The sequence below is a fragment of the Poromitra crassiceps genome, assembly GCF_964638095.1.
Source record: "Poromitra crassiceps genome assembly, chromosome: 13".
Taxonomy (NCBI): Eukaryota; Metazoa; Chordata; class Actinopteri; order Beryciformes; family Melamphaidae; genus Poromitra; species Poromitra crassiceps.
In genome coordinates, this window is record NC_139644.1 from 30,755,507 (window position 1) to 30,773,772 (window position 18,266).

At 45.8% G+C, this 18,266-nt stretch overlaps 1 protein-coding gene across 1 annotated transcript in view; it reads left to right on the forward strand.

Annotated features, from left to right (window-relative positions):
- Positions 1–18,266, forward strand: part of mapk8ip3 (mitogen-activated protein kinase 8 interacting protein 3) — a gene marked incomplete at both ends in the record, with an annotated part of 40,699 nt that overhangs the window by 21,099 nt on the left and 1,334 nt on the right. The window contains 20 exons of the mRNA XM_083650029.1: positions 3,003–3,060; positions 3,154–3,306; positions 4,058–4,115; positions 4,497–4,630; positions 4,876–4,932; positions 5,093–5,263; positions 6,322–6,448; positions 6,958–7,008; positions 8,207–8,296; positions 8,578–8,733; positions 8,981–9,146; positions 10,206–10,403; positions 10,513–10,696; positions 10,926–11,045; positions 11,989–12,069; positions 12,345–12,412; positions 12,737–12,885; positions 13,009–13,180; positions 14,416–14,529; positions 16,917–17,081. Coding sequence (XP_083506155.1) covers positions 3,003–3,060; positions 3,154–3,306; positions 4,058–4,115; positions 4,497–4,630; positions 4,876–4,932; positions 5,093–5,263; positions 6,322–6,448; positions 6,958–7,008; positions 8,207–8,296; positions 8,578–8,733; positions 8,981–9,146; positions 10,206–10,403; positions 10,513–10,696; positions 10,926–11,045; positions 11,989–12,069; positions 12,345–12,412; positions 12,737–12,885; positions 13,009–13,180; positions 14,416–14,529; positions 16,917–17,081 — 2,472 coding nt within the window. The remainder of the gene's footprint in view (positions 1–3,002; positions 3,061–3,153; positions 3,307–4,057; positions 4,116–4,496; positions 4,631–4,875; positions 4,933–5,092; positions 5,264–6,321; positions 6,449–6,957; positions 7,009–8,206; positions 8,297–8,577; positions 8,734–8,980; positions 9,147–10,205; positions 10,404–10,512; positions 10,697–10,925; positions 11,046–11,988; positions 12,070–12,344; positions 12,413–12,736; positions 12,886–13,008; positions 13,181–14,415; positions 14,530–16,916; positions 17,082–18,266) is intronic.

Here is an 18,266-nt window from a genome sequence, read left to right on the forward strand (position 1 = left end):
GAATTACTCTCTTGACTCCTCTCTGTTCTCAAAACTCCATATCTCAGTGTAGCTATTAATCAGTAATAAGTGAGTAAGCACATCATAATGGGTGGTGTTTTGGGTGGGGGGGGGGGGGTGGCTAGGGGGGATATGGGTGGTATTTGGGGGGATGAGAGAAGAGTAGGGGGAGTGGCGCCGTGGGCTTAAAGGTTTTCGCTTGTTTAACCTCAAAATATACACCTATTTACAATAGATGCCAAAAACATTACAAACCCCAGTACTAGCAGGCATACATACAGATTTGAACCAATATGTCACAGATTTTTGATCAGTCCAGGTCCTCCGTTCATCCCATCAAATGAAATTGCTTTTCTCTCCCTAACTGATATCCCATTGGTTTACACTTCTTGTGAATGTCCCATCTCAACCTCCTGTACCAACAGGGACTAAGTGAAATCATGGAATCAAGATACTCATTGTGACTTCAAAATGCCCTTAAAAGTCTTAGTGTAGTGGTTTTTAAGACGGGGGTAATTTGGACAATAATAAAACGTCATAAATATGAGCATGCTTGACACTGGGCCATCCTTAGGGCCTCAGCATGCTTGACACTGGGCCAGCCTTAGGGTTAGATAGCTCCCTCAGCCTGCTTGACACTGGGCCATCCTTAGGGTTAGATAGCTCCCTCAGCCTGCTTGACACTGGGCCATCCTTAGGGTTAGATAGCTCCCTCAGCCTGCTTGACACTGGGCCATCCTTAGGGTTAGATAGCTCCCTCAGCCTGCTTGACACTGGGCCATCCTTAGGGTTAGATAGCTCCCTCAGCCTGCTTGACACTGGGCCATCCTTAGGGTTAGATAGCTCCCTCAGCCTGCTTGACACTGGGCCATCCTTAGGGCCTCAGCCTGCTTGACACTGGGCCAGCCTTAGGGTTAGATAGCTCCCTCAGCCTGCTTGACACTGGGCCAGCCTTAGGGTTAGATAGCTCCCTCAGCCTGCTTGACACTGGGCCAGCCTTAGGGTTAGATAGCTCCCTCAGCCTGCTTGACACTGGGCCAGCCTTAGGGGCTAGATAGCTGCTTTTGATTTTGAGTCTTCTAGCTCTGTTGCTGTTCTCCAAACCCATGTTAATAAATGCTTATCAGCATCCTCTCTCCTCTCCTCCATTCCTGCCTCCTTTCCTTTTCTTCCTCCTCTCTTCTCTTTCGCTTCCAGTCCGTGATGATTTCTTCGGTAAGGCGTCCCTTGCCTTGTTAAGCATTACTATGCTCATCCTATTGGCTTGTTATGTCACTTCCTGGCCTCTAGCTTTGGCATCCCTCTTATTCCTTCTTTTTGTCTGTGTTTTCTTCTGCTTTTATTTGTGTTTTCTTCCCCCTTTTGCAGTCCTGCATTGTTTTATTTCAAAAGAGAGCTACTTTAATCAGCCTTGTAGAAAACTCCACTTTTGGCCAGTGGTGGTGACCTTTAACCTTTAGCAGAACATGACCTGAGAACGGTCTAATCCCTCAGAGGGGAGCGCAGAGCCTCGGCGCAAGAAAATAAAGTGCAGTTCCTGAAGATTACCAGGCTGTTTAATGAGGAACATGTAGAGTGAGTTATTCAAACGTTTACTGTTTTCCAGGTTACCACACAACAAAGTCTTATTCACCTGGTTATGTCAACTGCACCAGTTCAACAGAAAACAAAGCAAGCTCAGTTGGCTTTGATAAAGTCTTTGTTCATTCAAATATTCACTTGCCATAATGAAAGGCTCTCATGAGAGATGAGGGTTATATAGACACGCTGTAAATTATAACAAGCATAAATTCAAATTGATTTGTCAGTAATATATATTAATCAAGCCAATACATTTTAGGCAACCATCCGCACCGCCATAAAAGGTGATGAGTGATTTACATTTAAGAGATTAATTATAGGTAATGTGTGGCAATGATTATTGAACAGCGGTGACATTGGTGAAGCAGTAAACCCTCTTGTCTTTATAAGTGGGAGTTATTGCAAGCCTCAGTTTAAAAATTGCCCATTTACCAAAATTTTATATGACATTTCTCTTTAAAACTAATTGTGTAATCCAGAGCGCTGTAGGCAAAATTGCCAATCTAAACGACCTTAATAAGATGCTCAGGTTGAGCACAGAAAAAGGAGAGTGAGTACGTCCCCTGCTTCTGGAGCCAGGTTATCTATCACCACCTCAAACTGAGTGGAATTTTCTCATCTAATGTCAACCAAGGACCATTTTCTTTGTATAGGAAAATGGCTTCAACCCCCCCCCCCCCCCCAGCCTTTTGTAACTGATACCTGCCTTACAAGAACCTCCTGGCTGGCTAACATTATTTTGTATTTTTCATGTCTCTCAGCAAGCTCATTCCTGCTTTGATATAAGCTTGTATGTGTGTGCTTAGCTTATTGTGCACCATGCTTGATGCTCCTGTGTTCAAACCTTGTGTTAATAATAGAAGAGGCATCAACACTGTCAGCGTGAACAGTTCAACCTGTGTGAAAAAATGTATACACCCATGGTACTGTAAGGCTCTTTGGATAAAAGTGTATTTCCACCAAATTGTATATGTTATAAGGAATATTATTATGTTATACTGTAATTTGTGACACTACAGCCAGCCCACTGTCCTATTTCAGTTTAGAAAAAATTGCTAAGGGAAATGGACCACTTTCCTTGGAACGACTTAAATTTACTTAATATTCCCCCTGATATCTAACAATGGATCTTTTCATCTTGACTTAGCTCGCTTGTCAACATGAGAGCCTGACAATAAATCAATACTCAGCCTGTCCCACTAATTATCATTTTATTGAATTATGAAAAATGTTCCTTCTGTAGAGATTTCCCATTGTTTGCACTATATCACACACTCCCCTTGCCTGTTTTTGAAAAGCAGTTTTATAAAGGAAACAGTGAAAATATAATGAAAAATACATTTTAATCTTTAACTTGTGGATCACTGGATTTAACTGATTGTTGGTTCTCAGTGTGTGATGATGGACTGTGACTTTTTCAGGAATGGGCAAGGAGGTGGAGAACCTGCTGACAGAGAACAAACAGCTCCTAGAGACCAAGTAAGAGACAGGAGACAGAGAGACAGTGTGCATGTGTGTGCGTGTGTCTGTGTGCGTGAACGACCTTAAACACCTCTGTCCTGTTCCTGACAGAAATGCTCTGAACATAGTGAAGAACGACCTCATAGCCAAAGTGGACGAGCTGTCGGGTGAGCAGGAGGTGCTGAGGGAGGAGCTGGAGGCAGTCAGACAGTCCAAGAACAAGGTGGACACCCGAGTCAAGGAGCTGGAGGAGGAACTCAAGAGGTGAGCTTTTGGCTTTTGTGTTGTTGTTTTTTGCGAGTAACTTTAAAACGCTCGTATTATCTTTTTAAAGTATTTTGGTTTTTTAATGGGTTGGTGGAAATCAGTCATGTTCACCTGCTTTACAATGCAAAAGTGCATCTAAAGCCCAGTTGGAAACCATTCAGACCTGGCAGTGTGAATCTTTCTCTCATCTTGGCAAAATCTTTTGTTGTAGATGTTTTTTTTAGCGTGGAAGCTTATCTGTGTTTGTGGATGAAGTTCACATCTACTGCCACATGGTGCCCAGGCGGAAATGGTGGCAAATCCAATAAATGGTTACAATAACCAATACATCTTAGGAGAGTGTTTGAGATGCACTGGACTCAGTTTTATGTTAGAGACTTCTGACATAATGGATGAAATTAGATTTGTTGTGGGTGGATGGAAAGTCTTTAGAGAAGCCCTTCTCAATAATGTCAGTGTTGCTGCCCGCTCGCTTTAAACACTTATCAAGACACAGGATATAATGTGAGTATCCTTTGTGCTATATAACTAAGGACTAACTAAGCGCCTAACCTTGATTGAATGTTAGAGGCTTGCCTCTAACTCTAAGTCCACAAAATGTCAACCAATCACGTCCAAGCTCCCTCCCCTCAGTCTCACCAACAACGCAGTAATGGGACCATTGGCTGTCCTGGCTTGAATAAGGGCCAAAGTAGCTTGAGAGACTAAAAAGAAGGATTTTAATTTGGTTTCTGCTTTCGACCTGCAGGTTAAGAGCAGAGGCTCTGGGAGCATCTCACGACTCCAAGGATGAAGGAGGTGACGATGTGAGTGAACCCCATCCCTGGCCCAGTCTGCATCACTGGTCCAACACATGCAATCTGTCTGAGAAGCAGAGAAGTTAGAGAAGGGGTTTTAATCTTTGAGACTACTGAGATGTAGATTGTGCAACTCAATATCAGGAGCATGTCCCTAACATTTTATACATTCAGTGATAGCATTACTACATGTAGTCGTAAAAGTTCATGTACACTTTGCATGAGTTCGCCGGACCCCTGAATCCTGGAGAGAGGGACTTAGCTTTCAGTCAAATAAATATATCTAATTCTTAGGTGTCTAATGTCAAACGGTTTGTGGAACCGAAGCCTCCTGTAATTAAAAAGGCCGTATGCCGTATGCTCTCTGCTCAGTATTCGTCGCCCATGCAGGACGGAGACATGACCATGACCCAGCGGAGGAGGTTCACCCGCGTGGAGATGGCCCGCGTCCTGATGGAGAGGAACCAGTACAAAGAGAGACTGATGGAGCTGCAGGAAGCCGTCCGGTGGACAGAGATGATCAGGTGACCCATGCTGCTTTACAACCTCTGAGATAAGAGAAAACAAGTCATCGCTTAAGTTAATCATGTAACATCTACAAAAAAGAGAGAATCCACTCTGCATTATTTTGGCGACCAATACATTCATTTACACAGTCACCTTTAAGAAGTTCAGGTAGGTGTCACTTTTGTCCAGTTGTAGATATCTAATTTCAGATTGAGGCTCTTTACATTCAATTGCAATTTGACACACGTCTCTCTCCTGTCAGGGCGTCCCGGGAGAGTCCGCACATCACGGAGAAAAAGAAGTCCACCATCTGGCAGTTGTAAGATTCTGTTTTATTAAAGAAAATCGTACAGACGTGACATGGATCAGAGATAGATACCGGTGAATGTTTTTATTTGATTTTATTTTCAACTCCCCAGGGCTTTGGTGGAAGTACTGTTCACAAGTAAAAAGCATGAAAATCTCTCTCTGTCCGTCAGCTTCGCCCGTCTCTTCAGCTCGTCGGCCAGCCCTCCGCCAGTCAAGCGGCCGTACTGCAGCGTCAACATCCACTACAAGTCGCCCTCGCCGGCCGGCTTCCCCCAGCGACGCAGCCACACCATGTGCCAGATCTCCACCTCCAACCGAACACTGGAGTTCTTCCCTGAAGAGTGAGCAGCAGCCAGCCCACTTCACTCTGATGTCTAATAATCTCTATCTCTCTCTCTCTCTGTACTGTCCTTCTCGCCCGCTCTGTCTGGATGCATGGATGCTTGCTTGTGCCAGCTTATTGAGGGTTCTTGGATATTTGACACACGCACGCACACACACACACACACACACACACACACACACACACGCACATTCACAGGCAGACGCACACACACACACACACACACACACACACACACACACACAGAGACGGACTGTGTTTAAAGTCACACTCTGGATATTAGCTCAAGCACTACGATTCAGGATAAGCAACATAAACATTCTAAATGGACCCTAGCTTACTTCCTGTTGCAGTGTTTGCTGAAATAAACTAGGGTCCAAACCGTTTCCTAGCAACATAATTCCAGCGACACACGTACATACATCCACACACACACACACACACACACACACACACACACACACACACACACACACACACACACACACACACACACACACACACACACACACACACACACACACACACACACACACACACACACACACACACACACACACACACACACACACACACACACACACACACACACACACACACACACACACACACACACACACACACTGTCCCTAAAGCAATTTCTCTAATTCTTCTATTTTTCTTCTAGTTTAACTCTTGGGATTGCTGCATATTCTTGAGTTTTTACTTCCTGCCAGGCACTGGTGCTAAATCTGCTCTTCAATCATATGAATCACCTTTTAGACTTAGACTTGGTGCTCTTGTCAGTTTAGCATGATGAACTACACTAAAGCTTAACTTCCCCTCTGCTGTGATGAACCAGGCGTTTTCTAATAACCACTGCTGTCTCTTCACCTCTCTGACTCCTGCTGCTGGCTGGCTAGGCTGCTAACGCTTCGCTCTCTCTCTTTCTCTCTCTCTCTCTCTCTCTCTCTCTCTCTCTCTCTCTCTCTCTCTCTCTCTCTCTCTCTCTCTCTCTCTCTTCCCTCCCGTGGCTTCTTGCAGACTGGCCAGTAACGGTGTTGCGTCTCTCCTCAGCGACTCGGCACTGTCGGCCCGCCGAGAGCAGAGGCGCGAGCAGTACCGGCAGGTCCGCGAGCACATGCGCCGCGACGACGGCATCATGCAGGCCTGTGGCTGGAGTGTGCCGTCTCGCTTCAAACAGGTATACCAAAACACACACACACTCCCCCCCCAACCCACATGGTCTGAAAGCACCTCCAGCCCTCCTCTCAGCTCTGTCAGATGTTGTTCTGGACTTCTGTTCACAAAGTATCTCAGAGCAGTTTTGCTTTTTGAAGATAAACGATCATCAAGCTTCTCCATGCTAAGGCCTAAGATTACTCTTTAATTATTCAAATGAAAGGTGAAACTGATCTTGGATCAGCACTCCGATCAGACTGTTGATGAATGTTTTTGGCTACCTCAGACAGGCATGTCCTTGCATATCTATGGTCGGCCATATAGAGTCTGACTAAGACATATTCATATCTTGGCAGAACAGCACAAACCTCTCAGTCTTTTATGAACATTTCAAGCATGAACATCATTTTCACAGCGTCAGAATGTACTTTAAGTGTTGGCTGGCAGACTATGGGGTGAGCCTGTGCAGCTGAAAGGCCAGAAGGCAGAGAGTGTTGGTAGCCAGGTGGCTCTAACTCTGCTCTCCCACAGACTGGTGGTCAGACGGACAGCGCTCAGGACGGCCCGCTGAAGAGACAACAGGCAAGTGAGACCTACAGAGTCCCAGCATGCACCTTTACCGGCTTATCCTCTAACCTTCCCCTGAAGCCCTGCCCATACATAGCACCAGCAGACAGACAACACAGAGAATACATATTCACATGGCAACAACAGCTTGTCTATTACAGTGCAACAGACAACTCCATAAGATCTGAGTGCAGACTTTTAGCGAATGGAGTGTTCTTGAATATGAGCTATATGAACTGTTACATTGAAAATGCATGAAATTCAAAGGCAAAATTTGCTTATGGCATGATGGATGTAGCATCATTGCATTTCATATGCTTCAAATACGTGTGCATAGTAATCTTACACAGACACTACACACACCTTACGGTTGCGTCTTCTAGACATGAATACCTCTGGAATAAACTCCTGTCTTTCTGGAGTTGACCTCTGTCTGTCTCAAGCTGCCATGCTTAACACAGGGAAGTCAGCTATGATGGTAGTATTGTTTTTGTATTTAAAGGGAAGTCCCCTCCTTAAAACACTTAAGCACTTGAAAAAACAGCTGTTGGCGATGTACCTTGCATTTCTGGGTCCAATTTGTTGTTAGAGGATGTGTTTTTCTTATTATAACTAACTGGCCAAATGTAGAAAATGTGATGTCACATCGAAATGTTTCCACCGCAGCTACAAGAAATATGATAGCAGAATACAGATTGTGCATGTCAGGTTTTGGTGTCAGTTTCAAGGAGGTAAGGATTTTCTTTCTAGACTCACCCATTTTAAACTCATGTTCAATAATCAAACAGGGAGAAATCCATAGTAGAAGAGGCAGAGATACAAAAAGGCATTCTGGGAAATGTAGGAATCACTAACTAAAGCAGAAGTACACGAGGCAGGTTGAGCAAAAGTGAATACAACAAAAAAGTAAATTAGACTTGATCACAAAATTACTCCTGGAATGCGCTGAACAGATCACAGATTGATGATATATTACAGTGTTAAGTGTCCAAGGGTGGAACTTTCCTCTAATGCCATTTATGTACCTGTACAACTTGTGCTCATAGTGCCTGTTACTGACCCCATATGGTCAATAGTGAGCAGGTGAGCTGATTGAATGCTGTTGGATTTCATTATTGGCCAATAAGACTGTCGATGTATTTAGGGAGCCAGTCAGTAATTAATTTCTCTGCTTGTCTCCTGACCCTGCTGCTGACCCCACCTCTACTTTTAGACAACCAATGAGAAAGAGGACAACCGCATGAAGAATGTCCCTGTTCCTGTGTACTGTCGCCCCCTGGTGGAGAAGGATCCCAACAGAAAGGTAAGACACTTGGGAGAATGATGGTTTTCTATGTTGAGGTAACATAGCCGATGTGACTACTAGAGCTTTGTGTCGGTAAAGAAAATCCTGTCCTTAATCTCTGACCAACTACAACTCATCTGATTTTGTGTGTGTGTGTGTGTGTGTGTGTGTGTGTGTGTGTGTGTGTGTGTGTGTGTGTGTGCGTGCATGCGTGCGTGCGTGCGTGCGTGCGTGCGTGCGTGCGTGCGTGCGTGCGTGCGTGCGTGCGTGCGTGCGTGTCTCTGTGTACATGGTTGCAGTTGTGGTGTGCAGCAGGCGTGGACCTGAGTGGATGGAGGATCTGCAGCCAGGAGTCTCTAGCAGTCAAGGCAGCACCCAGCAGCAGCGACCCTCTGAACACAGAGGAGGAGGCAGGAGATGGCAAGAGCAACCACAGCTCCCCAGAGAAGAGGAAGGTACAGCGTTTGCATCAAACATTACACCTGTAATTAATATTGGAAAATACCGTAATGGCAGAAACATGGTGAACATTGTTTTTTCTTCAGATGAACCACATCCCCTTTAAGTTGTTTTGTGTCATGTCAAAACCCTGTCTCCTCACCTCTCCTCTCTCTCCTGTCCTGTCCTCTCCTCTCTCTCCTGTCCTGTCCTCTCCTCTCTCTCCTCCTCTCCTCTCCTCTCCTCTCCTCTCCTCTCTCTCAGTCTAAGGAGCTGCAGGAAACAGACACCATGAGCAGTCGAGTGTGGATCCTCACCAGCACCCACTCAGCCAGCAAGGTGGTGATCATTGACGCCAACCAGCCGGGCTCGCTGGTCGACCAGTTCAACGTGTGCAACGCCCATGTGCTGTGCATCTCCAGCGTACCAGGTGAGACGAAACGGCTGCTGATATCTCACTATATCACCGTTAAGGCAACAAAGTAGTTTCATAAACATAATTTATCAATAAGTAACCCAAACGCCTTATTGTTCTTTATATTTATAAAGAGTACAAACTCAAAATGTAAACGGTCATCACACATTTACTCATTTTTAATTGCCAGTTACCAGTCTTGTTGACCAAAATCTATTTTTATCTAGAATTATCCCCATGACTACTGATTAAATGTTATTCTGAAAACAAGGCAGACAGTCTATAAGAAAAGGGTTACACTTTATTTGGATACACAACCTACAGACAGCCTACACAGAGTATTTGCAACATTTCAACAGCTTATTAGTTGCTGTTCAATAATTCAAATGTTTAACAGGTTCAACAGATTATCTATAGAGTATATGTGACAATTCATGAACATACCTACATATTACACTAGGTGCAGGTGTGTGGAACTGGAAGCAAACAGAATCTGTAACTTGAATCTCAACTAATAAATTGTTAAAAACAACATCTACAAAGCGAAAGAGTTGAATTGTTGAATGTCAACTAATAAGCTGTTGAAATGTTACAAATATGGGTGTCCAGGTAGTGCAGTGATAGATTCCCTGCCTACCAACACGAGGGATGCAGGTTCGAGCCCCCATGTTACCTCTAGCTTGCTAGTGCCTCCTCTGGTCGGTCAGGGCGGAGTGGGTCAAGGTGGAGGGGAACTGGGGGGAATAGCATGATCCTCCTATGCGCTATGTCCTGCCGGTGAAACCCCTCACTGTCAGGTGAAAAGAAGTGGCTGGTGATTGTGCATGTATCTGAGGAAGCATGTGCTAGTCTACACGCTCCCCAGATCGGCAGATGAGGTGGAACAACGACCGGGAGAGCAGGGGGAATTGTCCAAGTACAATTGGGGGGAAATCTGAAAAAAAAACTTGATTGAAAAAAGTGTTACAAATACTCTGTAGACTCTCTTTAGGCGACTATCCAAATAAAGTGTTCATGAAAACGGTGTCGCTGCTCTGCTGCTGACCCTGACCTGTGTGGTGTGCTCGTACCCAGCTGCCAGTGAGAGCGACTATCCAGCAGGGGAGATCGTCCTGGATCCCGGTGATGGTGTTACTGGGGGAGGAGAGGATGCTGGGGGCATGGAGGGCATGTTGGCTGGCATCACTCTGGTGGGCTGCGCCACCAACTGCAGCGTGGCCCGCAGCAACTGCTCCTCTCGCACCGACACACCTATACTGGACAAAGGACAAGGTAAGCAAATCGTAATATGTAATGTAGCAAACGGAATCAATCAAGCTATCCCGTTAAGTCCAACAGCGCTAACGTGCCCTCTGTTTGTCTCAACCCTGTCATGCTTTAGCCCCCGTTGCTCCCGCCGTGAATGGGAAGCTTCACCCCGCCCAGTCGGCTGAGGAAGCCACCGAGGCCACGGAGGTCCCTGAGCCGGCAGCCAGCCACACAGAGGGGGGCTCCGGACCCCCGGGGCCCTTCACTGAACACGTCTTCACCGATCCACAGCCTCGCACAGCGGATACCGCCGACAGGTAGGAGGCACCTGCTGCACAATCAATGTTTAAAAGACTGGAAAAAAGAGAGCAAATGATTATCTCCGTTTTGTCTGATATTAGTATTTGCGTACCTAGATTAACACTGTATGTGGACTGAGCGGTGTGTAAACACGTGTGTAGTCTCTTTGTTGCACGTTTGTGCCTCCCCTGAATTGTGCAGCTGGTTTATCAGATGACTGTTTGTACGACCCGTCTGTCCTAGCAGTAGCGCAGGCCAGTCCAAAGAGGAGACATCTCTTCCCCAGGAGACGGAGGATGGAGGTGAAGAGGCCAAGAACTGCACCAGCGTGGCTCCGACCATGTGGCTAGGAGCCCAGAACGGCTGGTGGGTAGCCCAGCTAAACTAATCGCCACTCTCCTGCAGCTCCACAGCAACTACTGAGAAATCATTTAAATAATGTCTTCACAAAGTCAGTGTAAATCTCTATTAGCCGTGGCACGCTGCTAAGGCCTTGACTGATATTGAAAAACCCATTACATTGCCACTGGATCTGTTTCATAGCCATATCTCACGATGAACCCCATAGTAAGTCTAAACAAGAAAATTATATAAAAGTTATATACTGGACAGTATATGTTAGGCTTGTTGTATTAGTACTTCTTCACTTTGGTAATCAAGGCCTCATCACACTCAGAGGTGTAACTGTTGTTTAATCAGGCCAGTTGAGTACTGAGACCACATTCTTTGGCCTGTCTGATGGTCAGAAGGCTGACTGACAAAGAGTGACATCACTGATAACATCATTCACTCACTGATTCAATCACTCACTGATGACATCACTGCTGAGATCGCAACCACTTGGGCGACAGCTGGCTGCCGGCCTATATCTGGCTCTGTCTGAAGCTGACTGACTGACTCACAACCCTGAGGACAAATGACGTCATCAGTGGCCGGCAACCAGCAGCCAGATGCCGGATGACATCATCAGTGATGTCATCAGTAACACATGCTGCCTGTAGTGAATTTGCGCTTGTAGTCATGGCCCTTAGGAATAGTTAAGGAATAGATACGAGGGAAGGGAGGGCTACACAATCACTTTCCAAGAGAGTTGTTTAACTATCTAAGACCAATGGAGGAACTTTATTTTTGCGTGGATTTTTCCTTTAACACCTGACTTTTAACACAGTATGAAATATTGTTTTGTAGTGAACCAGTCAATGTCACATGCTGGCCCTTCTCACTTATTATGTAGTGTCATTTGAATCATACATGCCAGTAGAGTCACACAGTATTTTGCCCTGGAGTAACTTGTCTGTCTCCCCTCAAGGCTCTATGTCCACTCAGCAGTTGGCAACTGGAAGAAGTGTCTCCACTCCATCAAACTGAAGGACTCTGTGCTGAGTCTGGTGTAAGTGAGCCATTAGGGGACTGCTGAAGTGTGTGTGTGTGTGTGTGTGTGTGTGTGTGTGTGTGTGTGTGTGTGTGTGTGTGTGTCTGTCTGTCTGTCTGTGTGTGTGTGTGTGTGTGTGTGTGTGTGTGTGTGTGTGTGTGTGTGTGTGTGTGTGTGTGTGTGTTTGCCTGTGCGTGCGTGCGTGTGTTTTCAGTGTCCATGAAAGGGAAATTCTAATCCCAACGCCTTTGAATGAGCTCATTTCCAACAGTCTGTCTGCTCTCTCCCTGTAGGCATGTGAAGGGTCGTGTGCTGGTGGCCCTCGCTGATGGGACCCTCGCCATATTCCACAGATCTGAGGGTACCTCGGCCCTTTAAAAGTTATTTTTAGCAGAGCTACGATACATCACAATTGTTGGTCTTCTGTTCCTCAAAACTCTCACAAAGGCCTGGAGGCATCATATAAACTGTCATGTTAACTTTTTTTAAATGAAGAAGACCAACGGCCTTGATCTTAGCTTGACCAAATATGCATTTTGTTTAGTTTCCTTAATTCGTTTTGAAAGGTTTTCACAAGCCTGTGCTGTGTGTGTGTGTGTGTATGTATGTGTGTGCGTGCGTGTGTGTGTGTGTGTGTGTGTGTGTGTGTGTGTGCGTGTGTGTGTGTGCGTGCGTGCGTCAGCAGATGGCCAATGGGATCTGTCCAACTACCACCTGATGGATCTGGGTCGGCCACATCACTCCATCCGCTGCATGGCGGTGGTCCACGACAAGGTGTGGTGCGGCTACAAGAACAAGATCCACGTCATCCAGCCCAAGAGCATGCAGATCGAGGTGGGTTCAACACAGCTCAATCCACAATGCAACTTTCACAAGTGTAATGTTACTCTAATAATGTCATAATTGATCTTCTCCACCCCTAACCTCTTCACCTGACCTCTTCACCGCGCTGTTCAGAAGTCCTTCGATGCCCACCCTCGCAGGGAGAGCCAGGTGCGACAGCTGGCATGGATAGGCGACGGCGTGTGGGTGTCCATCCGACTGGACTCCACGCTGCGTCTCTACCACGCCCTCACACACCAGCACCTGCAGGACGTAGATATTGAGCCCTACGTCAGCAAGATGCTGGGTGAGATACTGTGTGCCTGCCATCTTGTTGGAGGGGGAGAGATACTGTGTGCCTGTCATCTTGTTGGAGGGGGAGAGATACTGTGTGCCTGTCATCTTGTTGGAGGGGGAGAGATACTGTGTGCCTGTCATCTTGTTGGAGGGGGAGAGATACTGTGTGCCTGTCATCTTGTTGGAGGGGGAGAGATACTGTGTGCCTGTCATCTTGTTGGAGGGGGAGAGATACTGTGTGCCTGTCATCTTGTTGGAGGGGGAGAGATACTGTGTGCCTGTCATCTTGTTGGAGGGGGAGAGATACTGTGTGCCTGTCATCTTGTTGGAGGAGGAGAGATACTGTGTGCCTGTCATCTTGTTGGAGGGGGAGAGATACTGTGTGCCTGTCATCTTGTTGGAGGGGGAGATATACTGTGTGCCTGTCATCTTGTTGGAGGGGGAGAGATACTGTGTGCCTGTCATCTTGTTGGAGGGGGAGAGATACTGTTTGCCTGTCATCTTGTTGGAGGGGGAGAGATACTGTGTGCCTGTCATCTTGTTGGAGGGGGAGAGATACTGTGTGCCTGTCATCTTGTTGGAGGAGGAGAGATACTGTGTGCCTGTCATCTTGTTGGAGGGGGAGAGATACTGTGTGCCTGTCATCTTGTTGGAGGGGGAGATATACTGTGTGCCTGTCATCTTGTTGGAGGGGGAGATATACTGTGTGCCTGTCATCTTGTTGGAGGGGGAGAGATACTGTGTGCCTGTCATCTTGTTGGAGGGGGAGAGATACTGTGTGCCTGTCATCTTGTTGGAGGGGGAGAGATACTGTGTGCCTGTTATCTTGTTGGAGATGCTTGGTGAGATACTGTGTGCCTGTCATCTTGTTGGAGATGCTTGGTGAGATACTGTGTGCCTGTCATCTTGTTGGAGATGCTTGGTGAGATACTGTGTGCCTGTCATCTTGTTGGAGATGCTTGGTGAGATACTGTGTCCCTGTTATCTTGTTGGAGATGCTTGGTGAGATACTGTGTCCCTGTTATCTTGTTGGAGATGCTTGGTGAGATACTGTGTGCCTGTTATCTTGTTGGAGATGCTTGGTGAGATACTGTGTGCCTGTCATCTTGTTGGAGATGCTTGGTGAGATACTGTGTGCCTGTCATCTTGTTGGAGATGCTTGGTGAGATACTGTGTGCCTGTCATCTTGTTGGAGGGGGAATCTAGTCCTCAGTACTTTGGCTACAACTTCTTTATAATTCACAGGTACAGGCAAGCTGGGCTTCTCGTTTGTGCGAATCACGGCGCTGCTGATTGGTGGAAACCGTCTTTGGGTGGGAACTGGGAACGGTGTGGTCATCTCCATCCCCCTGACAGAGAGTGAGTCTGAGTTGCATTGATACATATACACCAAGTAGTTCACAAGGGAACAAACACATGCACCTAGAGCCTACAGCTTGCTTAAAACCAACCTGAACAGCAACGCAGCAGTAGTCATAAACTCTGATATTGGTTGACTGTCTTAAATGAAACTATACTGAAAATCCAAATCAGACTTGCTTGGGTATTTATGAAGTGCACGCCTAATGTTGGAAGTTTAGGGAAATTAGTCAGTCATGAGAACCAAACAGTCGGCCAAAATCACCAATCCCTGCCTCCTCAATTAATCAATAAATTAATTAATTAGTGGACTCCAGCCCAGGTAATGTTCCACCTCACATTTGGATCCACATTTGAGAAAGCTCATTGGGAAGTAATTAAGTAAATGCTAACTGGCCTGCATTTATATAGCGCTTTTATCCAAAGTGCTTTACAATGGCGGCAAGCTGCCACGCAGGGTGCTGTCGCAGCCACCGGTAGCAATTTGGGGTTCAGTATCTTGCCCAACGACATTTTGACATGCGGACTGGAGGAGTCGGGAATCGAACCGATGACCTCTTTTATCCAAAGCGATAAGTGGACGACCCGCTCTACCTCCTGAGCTGAGCCATAGTATAGCTGCCATGTCAAAAATAAGAACACAAAATGGCAGATCGGGACATTGTGGGGCTGGAGCTGGGCTCTCTGACAGCGGTGTCGGAGAAGAGAACGCTGTCCAGGCTACGCTCCATCATGAGCAATGACTCGCACCTACTCCACGGCATGCTAGTCAAACACAGGAGCACGTTCAGTGAGAGGCTGATCCCACCTAGATGCAATACGGAAATCATTCCTGCCTGTGGCCATTGGACTCTTTAACGCCTCACTTAAAAGAGCACCTCGGAGACACTCAGTCTCCCTAAGACTGAGTCAGCCGATAGGTTAACTGTGCCTTAGCTGAGCCACATGTAATGGGCAAGCTGACTTAATATAAGTCCAGTGTGCAATAACTGCAATTTGACACGTAATGTACATTCTACTTTATTATACTTTATTATACTTTACTCTACTTACTCTACTTATTTTTGCTTACTTTATTGCTTTTTACTACTGTTTTATGCTATGTGTGTTCTGCGTCAGGTTAGCTGTAACCTGTCCCAATTTCCCCCCGGGGATCATTAAAGTCTTTCTGATTCTGATTCTGATTCTGATCACAATAATGACTCTGGATTTAAATAAAGTTACAGGAGTCACTAGAGTTTTCAAAAAATCTAATCAAATCAAATCAAAAAAGGCCATTAGATCCTAAAATTGTTAATTCTGGATCTGGATGCGATAAAGTTCTTTAAATAATTACAACTAGACTTTTTCCACACATTGTTTATCTGTGCTCTTCTTTAGCGTAATCTCCCCTCTCCCGATGAATTGTCCATCTTTGTTTCTACCTTCCTGTTTTCCTTCCTTCCTCCCTTATTGGTTCCACCTCCTCCTCAGTCCATCTTGGTCCTGACTATTACTGTCACTGTACTCTTCTCTCCTCTGCTCTCCTCCTACCCTGCTCCGCCTCCTCTAGCGGTAGTCCTTCACCGGGGACAGCTCCTGGGGTTGAGGGGTAAGCTCCTTACGTCCTGACTCCTCACCCGGTCACTTCATCTTCCCCTGAATGCCACGTCTCCAGACGCCTTGTATCAGCCTCTTGTGCAGACTATGTTCACACATGTGAAAGGACTGCAGGCTGTTACAGTTATACTGTAGAAGTGTCTTCATTCCCTCTCCTTAATAGATCTGCAGTGGCTCCTTCTACATTCCATTTATTTGTTGATGCTCAGCGTATCCTGTAAGATCTGTGAAGGCCATTGAATGAGATACTGGACAAAACACTCATATGGACCAGAAGACATTGGGTCATTGATTAAGTCAGTTACCCGGTCCTTTTGTATCTGTGAACATTTAGCTGAAGGTGCCAAAACTATTCTGACTGTGTTCAATGATTTGATTCTTTGCTTTATATTGGAAAGGTGCTTTTGTTCTTTGGTTGCTCTGCATGTTATCGGTGCTATCTGTAACCCATATTGCATCAAAAAGTGAAAGACGTTTTTGTCGATGTTGTGATTGTCACAACTGGTAATTTTTGTCAAATCATGAGTAACGGTCCCTTAACTGGGATATTGTATTCTGGTGTTGCATGACTCCACTGCATGCTACAGATCTGAGTTGTTATTCTAAAACGATTTCTCATATTAAGTTTATCATGTGGTGTCATTTTGTTTTGGGTGTATTGCTGTTTCAAAGAAGGCCTGCTTCGTGCTACCAAACACATCTGATTTGCTATCTTATCTGACTGGATCTTTCCTGATTGGTTGCTTTTGTGTGGCATGGTTACCGACTCCGCCTCTTCACTCCCTCAGCCAACAAGGTGTCTCCCACGTCGTCCGGGGGCGTGATCCATGTGTACGGTGACGACAGCTCCGAGAAGAGCAGCGGCAGCTTCATCCCCTACTGCTCCATGGCCCAGGCCCAGCTGTGTTTCCATGGACACCGCGATGCTGTCAAGTTCTTTGTCTCTGTACCAGGTTGGTACAAAGCCTGCCTATCTACAGATGCAGCGAGTGATCATGTCCTACGTTGCCTCAATATGGCAGCATATAGAAATCTCTCACTCCCAATGTTTCCTACAAAACCTTTTCGATTTGCACACTTATGTGTCTATCAAAGATTCCTGTACCAGTACTCTTACTTATTATAATATTTTTCATCATATACCCCCCACGGATGCAGGTGGTGAGCCAAAACAGGTCTCATGTCTCCCCAATTATACTTGGCCAATTCCCTGCTAGGCTGTCCTGGTCGTTGGTCCATTCCCTCTGCCGATCTGGGCAGAGTTGTAGACTACTAGCACATGCTTCCTCCGATACACCGATACATGTGCAGGCACCAGCCGCTTCTTTTCACCTGACAGCGAGGAGTTTCACCGGCGGGACGCAGCGCATGGGAGGACCACGCTATTGCCCCCAGTTCACCTCCCCCCTGACCAGAGGAGGCACTAGTAGCAACTAGGGCACATACTTCTTAGCAGGTTGGCAGGACCCAGGATTTAAACTCTTGCTAAGGGTATTTTTAAATAGCTGACCTGTTTGATGGATAGCTGTGCTGTCTCTCACCTCCAGCAACATTATAGTCTGCAGAGATATGACTTTTTTTAGACATTTAAAAATAGACAGCTAATAATAACACAAATAACACTATTTCTCTTACTGTATATCTCTTCCTCTACTCTCAGTCTACCAAGTAGGCTTGGGAGGGGGACTTAAATACTGCTATCAATGACTCAGACTGCCGAGACAGCGGGGCCTGTGGTGATAACTACCATTGGCCATCTGCATAACTTAAGGCATAGAATGGATACATGGATATCATCATCATGTCTCAGATGTAAACCAGAACCTGGTCATTATATTCATTGTACTGTATTATGGTTATGGTTAAGTTACAGAAGCACTAGAATGATATCGTGGAATGATTTGAATAACATTGTTTGTGGCATTTGGAATGGACCTTCTGTTCTATAATTGAGAAGAAGCAAGAATTGACTTTTTAATACAGTATTTTAATCTTTAAAATACGCATCCTATTTGATCAAGGACTCAGTGCCGACAAGAAATTCTTGGCATCAGCGACTTGTATTCTTGTGCTCATCTGTGTTTTTGTGTCTGTGCTTTTTTTTTTATCTTGTTGAGTTTTGCTGTTTTGCCAGAATG